Below are 8,124 nucleotides of genomic sequence, written 5' to 3' on the forward strand. Positions count from 1 at the left end.
CAAAGCAGAATTTTTGCTCACAAGACCCCACAGCTTAGAGGGAACATTGCTCACAGGCAGTGTTCCCTCTAAGCTGAGTTAGTGTGAGCTAGCTCACAGTTTTTTAGCCTCCGGCTCACACATTTTTGTCTTAGCTCATGAAGGAGGGCTCCAGAATAACCTAATTTATGCAGTACCCAAGTCGCTCGCTCACAACTTTGATGCCAGTCGCTCACAAAGTGGAATTTTTGCTCACAAGACTCCACGGCTTAGAGGGAACATTGGACCAAGTTGTATCTTTAGCTTTCCGGGGAGGGGGGGGGAATGGCAGCTTCCAAATGCAAATATCAAAGGTAGCAGCTAATCAAGTATCTCTCTAGCACCAAACAGAACGTCCAGATTTCTTAAAAAGCTTAGTGCAGAGGAGAAATATGGTAGCCATTATACTAACAGTACTGGGGAGTAATTTAGAAAATGCACCAGGTAAAGAGTGGGTGGAAGTAAAACTGGATATCATTACCTAGCAGCAGGAGTTGGCCCACTGCCCAGTTGCTTCACTATTTTGATCTCAGTTATGTTTCTTGATAAATATTTGAAATGACTAGGATTAGTTCAGCATCTACATACCTTGCAGGGGAGGGACGCTGTGAGAGACAGAGCCAAGTCTTTCCCCTTTTTCACATTTGCCAATCCCCTTTGTACCCTAGTAGTCTGGAGAGAAAACCAGCAATCACCAATCCAGGCCCTCAAAACACTCGCAGGGAGGAGAAAGAGGGAGGAACAGAGGGAAAGGTGCCATTTAACTGCTGTTTGAATCAGATGGGGTTTAGAGGTTGCTTAGGTTGGTGAGGGATCTTGCTCTGTCTCCAGTCTCTTCAGATGGAAGTGGGCTGTTTAGTGTGGTGGAAAAGTTTGGCATGCACTGGTTGATGGTTTTCATTCATTGTGTTTCAGGGTTATTTGGAAGCTATAGCAAACCAAGGCCCTGACCTAGATGGCCTAGGCTAGCTTAGTTTAATCAGATCTCAGACGCTAAGCAGGGTCAGCTCTGGGTTCGCACTTGGATGGGAGACCACCAAGGAAGTCCAGGGTTGCTGCATAGAAGGAGGCAACAGTAAACTACCTTTGTGATTGCAGGGTCACCATAAGTTGGCTGCAACCTCACAGCACTTTCCACCATGTAGAGCAAATGGAGATCTGTGGAAGAAAAGTAACAACCTTGAAAGTCCAAAGTAGTCTGGCAGCTATCGGTGTTCTCTCCACTCTGACACAATCTATATAGAAGAAGAAGAAGAAGAAGAGAACTGTGCCTGAGAACTGAACTTGTGTTTATGTTGCAGAACCGTTGTGTTCCCAAGGAATTGGGCGCCTGTTTTATCTGCCTTCCCGCCAGCGGGAATTGGACTCATTGGTCCTAACCTGGTTCAAAGTTTCTTTATTATGTTTCCCCATGAGGCTTGTAGTTATTCCTAACAATGCTTGTGTTCTGATCTAATCATCACTTTATAATAAACTCTACTTTGTTCTTCAAACGTGGATTTATTCGGCAAGCGGCTATTCCACAACTTCACACTTACACACAAAATAAATTCAGCTACTGACACACAAAAGAAATTCGACTATTGAAGTCGAAGCATCTCGAAAACTTCATAGGATAACAGATCAGGTGAAGAGCCAGTGTGGTGTCGTGTGCAGAATTCTGGATTAGGGCCTGGATGAAACTTATCCATTAAGCCCTTTAGGGGACCTCAGGCCAGTCGCTCTCTCAGCCTAACCCACCTCATAGGGCTGTCGTGAGGATAAAATGGGGGAGGTCGGAATCATGCACACTACCACCAATAAAGGCCAAACAATCCTCAGGTTGGCATGTCCCCTCTCCCCGCTCCTCAGTCCTGTGATTCCCGCCCCTCCCTCCCCGTTTCAAGGCAAACCGTGGGTTTCCACCCAATGCAAACCGGCTAACTACGGCTTGGAGGACAAGCTCAAACCCAAGCTGGAAACTGCAATCAAGAGATGGTTTCAGACTCATTCCGGATCAGATGCCAAGTACAGATCACTAAGTTGCTGGTTTGGATGTAACCGAAAACGTGTGGTTTGCCTCAAAAAAACCGGGCTGGGGAGTGGCCGGGGGGCAAGATCCATGCAGGGTGGAGAAGGAGGAACACTTCATCCTCTCCTTGCCCATCACTGCCCCACACCAGACCACAAAGCAAAACCGGGGAACACGTGGTGTGGAAAGATGATAAGCAACAAAGGAACGGCATGCACAAAAAGTTTACTGCATACTAGAATTCACTATCATGCAGCCTATGAGTTTCCGGCAATATGAATTTTATGAACAATTACTCAAAGGTGTAGGTTTCCAGTTATTCAAAGATACGGGGCCATGCCATCCCGTCTATAGGATAGCCACACCTTGACACTCCGCGTAACCTGTTGGATTTGGACGTTTTCCCAGGGCGTGTGCTTGTTCAGACCTGTGTATCCTCCTGGAATCAGATACACATGCAAGACACTAAGCGTCAATCTTCAAAGCATCCTACATTTTGCAAGTCTACCCAATGACACAATTCGTTACACACCTGAAACATTGTCCAACATTGCTGCCTCGAACATGTGGAAATCATTTCCATGTCGTTGTATACAGGATCGAGGCCCATGCAATTTCATTTTATGCTTTTCCCCCTTAGAAGTAACAGCTACCAAGAACACTGACTCTAAACTCAGTAGGATTTACTTCAGAGTACAGACATAAAAGATTCTTCTGTCTTACCATAGCAAGGCATATAGAAAAGTGTTTTGCTGAAGAGATTTTTTTGTAAATTACAAGCTCTCCAACAACGCTTTGGTTCTTAATCTCTGCAAGTCCAAATTCTACCACTTCACAAAGCCATTCCTCCACTCTTCCATATAAAGCATGCTATGCAGCAATGCTCCCATCTGGAAGAATGAGTTTTGCCTACTAAAGTTCTTAAGTGTTCTTAGCCTTCTTCCATAGGCCTAGAACTTCTTCTCATTTTTGCAGCTGAGATGCAGTGATGGATAAGTACTGCAATGGACAGGCTTATTTTATGTCTCTCTCTTTCAGGGCCAGCCCAGAGGTTTTTGGTGCTCCAAGTGAGCTAAGACTTTGCTCCCTACATTCGACACAGAGGAAAATGCTTAATGTTTTCATTTCTAAGAGATATGTTAACTTTTCCAGAGAGAAAAAAGATTCACTTCCGTCTAATTTGGCACCTCCTAAACCCTGGTGCCTTAGGCAACTACCTAGTCCATCTAACACGGCCAAGCCATCCCTGGTCCTCCTCTTTCCCCGCTCCCCCGTTTCTGGGACACACATCTCTCACATAAACAAGCATCCCTTTTTAAAGTTATGCGAAGCCTAGACTGAAGGTTCATATTTATTTCATATATTTAGTTGTGCAGGTCTTCTAGGAACAGCATCCAACCATCCGCACGCTCTCCCATCTCTGGCTGTCTAGCTTTAACACAAAATCTGATTTAACACTAGGGATGACTTAGCGCCCTTTACCCATCGTGCACTGGGCTCCATCCCTACAGCTATGTACGAAGACTGTGTGCGCTTCCTGGGACAAGGAATTATGGTTTGTGGCTTGGAGGCTTGAAAGACTGCATAAATTTAGAGCACTGCCCCCAAGGCCAGTCGTTATCACTCGAGGGACATTTGGCAAAGCATACATCTTAAGCTTTACTGTGACTCCTCAGTTTCGTTCAAACTAGTCCTATCGGTCTCCTAATGACTCAGAGAACCTCGCAGGGCCTGCCACTCAAGATGGTATCTCCACAGACATTTCCATTCTGAGGCTCAGGTTCCCTTCCATTTTAAAATCTCACAGGTCCCTTCTGCATAAACGGCTCCTCACCCAAAGACTGTGCAACAGACCAAAGTGGAAATCCCACGACCCTAAAGTAAGTCTCACTTCCATGTACCTATGTGTAAAACGGCAGTCCCAGAATCCATCATACATATAATCAGTACACATCATTCATGCTCCTAGGAACTTACAGCTTTAGACTTATACTGTTTTTAAGGAGATGCAGGGGGCAGGCCTGACCCCCTGATGCAAGGTAACCCTTTAAAAAAGTACAGAAGAGGAGATTTGCAGGGGTAAACTAGATGTTTTATGCATTTGTTTCACATGGTATTTCAGACCTACAGTGATTCTCACTTGTGCAATGCATTTATATATTTCTCTATACGTTTTAAATGCTTTATATATGTTTTAAATCTCAACAATTGTGCTCTTAAAACTGATTTAACCGAAATGTGCTGGTTATGTACCGAATTAAATGAACTGAACTAATTTGCAGGGGTCAGACTGTGCCTGTGGCTTCTATCTTCTACAGAGAGATTAAAAATAAGGGAGTCAGCCACCTCCTTTGAGTGGGGTCACTCACACAGCTTGCTGTCTTTATGGGAGACTAATGGACACCACAAATGTCAAGGGGAAAGGGGGGGACGGACACACAGCTGCCCCCCAGAATCAGACCAAAATAAGCCACTGACGCCAGCGCCCTGTTCAAAGGGCAGCCAAGCCAGAAACCTCTGCAAAATTCACAGTCAGCGCTTCCACTACTTGCTGGCCCTCAGCCAGGATTCATGTCAACACAGGAAGCTGCCTCATAGGAAGACACCGCCGGCAATGAGAGCCAGCATGGCCTAGCGGTCAGCGTGTTAGACTAGGATCCCGGAGGCCCAGGTTCGAGTCCCCGCTCTGCCACAAAACTTCCTGGGTCATCTCAGGCCAGCCACTCTCTCCCACCCCAATCAACTTCCCAAGGCTGTTTCGAGGATAAGACGGAGAAAGAGAAAGCAACAAATGCCACTCTAAGATCTTTGGAAGAAGGGGAGGAGAGTCCAGTGTGCCGAGTCAAAGTAAATAAAATTAACCCTGCACAGCCCACTTCAGCCAGCAAAATTCAACAGGGTGTCAAAGACAGCAAGGCCCTACTGGGAAACCTAACATGGCGATGCCAAGGACCTGCATCCTCCCACTCGTCATGCCCATTTCACATTCTGCCCTCTGGGACGCTAAACCCAGCCCCACAGGCACGTGGTCTCCCTCGCTGCCTCCCCACCTGTTACCCCGCACAACAGCCCCGCGAGGTAGGCTACAGCAGGCATGACAAGCTGTGGTGCAGATGGCAGGAGGGGACCTCGGAGCCGTCGTCGCGCCTGCTGAAGTCCCCTCCGGGCCCCCGGCTGTCCCCCTCGCCCCCCGCCAAGGCTCCGCCGCCGGCCGTTACCCACCCATCAAGATGGACAGGATGAGGCGCAGTGCCTGCTCCGAGGAGCCCAGGGACCCGGCGATCTCCGCCAGGCTCATGCCAAGTCGTATGCCGCCGCCCTCCGCCGCTGCCATCTTGTCCGCCGGGCCGTTCCGCCGGGCCCGTCCTGCGGCCCCCCTCAGAAGCCGGCAACAGGAGAAAGCGGCAGCATCACCACCGCCGCGGCGGCCCCCGCGCCCAGGCCACGCCCCTTTCGGCCTCCTTTCCCCGCGCCTATTGGCCCGCGACCCTCGCGGCTCCCGCCTCTCATTGGCTAACAGGTGGCAGAGGGGCGGAGCCCGGGGGTTCCAGCGCTTAACTGAGGCAAAGGTTACCCCCGCGACCCCCGCCCTCCCGCCGCCTCGCGCACGCACGTGAGGGTGGTGTCCAATGGGCGCGGATCGGGAAAGGGGGGGGGGAGCCCGTTTCCTATTGGGAAAGGGAGGGCGGCCCTCGGCGCGTTGAGGCGGAGCTCGGCTTCCCATTGGCTGTCCCGAGACAGGAGAGAGCCAGGCAGGGAGGGGGGAGGAGCAGGAGGCGTTCCCGAGGTTACTCTCGGGCAGGAGGCAGGAAAGGAGTGGGCGTGGCCTCCGCGGGAGACCAACGGGCGCCGGGCCGAGCTGTCAGTGTGGGTCCGTGGCCACGCCCCCCGCTCATCAATATTAAGAAGGCGGGCTGCGCGTGCAAATGTGGTGAATGGACGTCTGTCGGCGCTTGTTCTTTTTGACACGTTCTTTTGTGGCTAGAAGACAATGCGATCGACAGGGGATCTTAAAAAGGGACGCTCATGCAATCCAGGCAGCAAGCTGAACGCTTCCATTTTTTTTTTTTAATAACATTTACATGGGGGGGGAATGTTTTAAAGTTGCTGTAATTCGGTGCAACTTGGCCTCCTCGGTTTTCTTAAACCCCCTGAGCATCATGCATAAGCGCGATTTGTTGTCCTGGAACGTACGTGGTTCCCCCCTCCCCCTTCAACAAAGCGAAGAGGTTTCTGTCTCCGTTGACGCTTCCTCATTACACATGCTTAAAAGCGAGAATATCCATTTCCAGCCATGCATTATTCATCCATCCCAATATGCCTTTCCTCCGCTTCGGTACAGGTGTTCACGGAAAGATGTTACTCCAATTTATTCCATCGTGGTGTTATCTAATAGCTAAGGACCAAGCCCCGTGTGGATTTAAAACACGCCCACACACACTTAAAACGTTGAGTACATTTTTTAAAAAATCCTGCCTTCCAAGCAGCTCAAGGGTGGCCCATAAAACTTTCCCCTCCTCCACCTTGCTCCGGTTGCCTGCTCTGAGTGGGGAGGTTCTTGGAGATCTTGGGCCGGAGCCTCAGCAGGGCCATAGCCAAGGTTCTTCGTTTTGTGGGGCAAATTTTTTTCTTGTGGTTATACTTAAATATAATAACTGGAGATTTTGGGAGTGAAGCCTGAGGGTTTGGGGAGGGGAGGGACTTCAATGGGATACAGTGCCATCGAGTCCACCTGGAGATCAGGTGTAATGCCCAGGGGACTTCCAGCCACACTGTGCTCACACCGCAAGCTTACAGCGATTTGTTCCCGCTATGGATTTGATCGGGGATATTTTTTAGCAGGTTCACCCCTTGCCCAACCACCATCCAAACAACAACGTAGGACAATTTTTTAAAAAAAGATTTATTTGCATATGCATATATGTGCATGTGCACACATGCGCATGCACAGAGAATTAAAAAAAACTATGCCATGCCTAACAAAATTAACTACCGATGTGTAACTGAGCGCACTGTTTTATGTGCGCTTGAGTGTTCATGCATTTAATATATTCAGCGCAGGATTGGTCATTCACACAACGGTGAAAGCCGGGGGGAAACTACCGCAAGAAGGACGTACAGATGACCTAATCGCATTCATAGCGAGAGATGGAAAACACGCTAGAAAACTGGGAGGATTCTGGGGTTAGTCCACTTCGATACGGGAGACAGAATTTGCTGTCTGATAAGTCCTTTTAAATGCGATAGGGAACAGTTGTGAAACCCGATCAAAATGACCTTGTGACCACGACACCAGAGAGAACCACGGAAGAAAACTGCACGAAAAAACCCAAAAACACCATGGGAAATAATGAAAACAAGTAGGCAATGTGTGTGTAAATGAAATTTCTTCCACGATAACATCGACTTGGAAATCATTTTGCAAAATGCTTCTTCAGAAGATAATACAGGAACATAATATTCACAAATCCAGAGAGTTCAACGAAGTCAGTTTCAGCTGGGTATTGCTCCAGCTTCAGTGCTTGATGTGAAACCAACTTTGCTGAACTCTCTCTGAATGCTGAAAAGCTGTGACTTTATTTTCATTTACACACACACACACATTGCCTACTTGTTTTCATTATTCTGGTATTTTTCTTTTTTTGTGTAACCACCTAGGGACTGGCAACCTCAGCAGAGAGGGATTAGCTTCCCCACACCATCACCAGCCCCCCCACCCCCTTGCCATGGAAAGTTATGGGGGAGAGAGATTAGCTTCCCCACCACCATCTCCATGCCTCCTCTCTTTTTCCTTCCCCAGTGGGGAGGCTGGGGAAGGAAAGGAAAGCTGCCCTCCCACTTCTGGTCAGTTTCACTCCCCTTCCTGCAGCTGTTAAACCTAACAGCTGATCAGTGGGGAGTGAAACTGACCAGAAGCTCTAGGGAGGCTTCCCTTTCTTTCCCCAGCCCCATGTGGGGCTAGGTGCACTGGGGGTGGGGGTGTCTGGCATCATCAGGTGATGGGGCTCTGCCCCCAAATGCCCTGCAGTGGCTACAGGCCTGGACCTCAGTGAGGTAGGTTGCCATAGAGTTCCCCCTCCCAAGCAGCCATTTTC

General features: G+C 49.0%; 1 protein-coding gene across 1 annotated transcript in view; it reads right to left on the minus strand.

Annotated features, from left to right (window-relative positions):
* The window catches only part of LPCAT3 (lysophosphatidylcholine acyltransferase 3), a 25,870-nt gene extending 20,418 nt beyond the window's left edge, over positions 1-5,452 (minus strand). The window contains exon 1 of the mRNA XM_015418802.1: positions 5,252-5,452. Coding sequence (XP_015274288.1) covers positions 5,252-5,363 — 112 coding nt within the window. The 5' untranslated portion in view covers positions 5,364-5,452. The remainder of the gene's footprint in view (positions 1-5,251) is intronic.
* Positions 5,453-8,124: the final 2,672 nt, after the last annotated feature.

This window comes from Gekko japonicus, unplaced genomic scaffold, assembly GCF_001447785.1.
Source record: "Gekko japonicus isolate JY-2015 unplaced genomic scaffold, Gekko_japonicus_V1.1 scaffold1244, whole genome shotgun sequence".
In the NCBI taxonomy this organism is placed as follows: Eukaryota; Metazoa; Chordata; class Lepidosauria; order Squamata; family Gekkonidae; genus Gekko; species Gekko japonicus.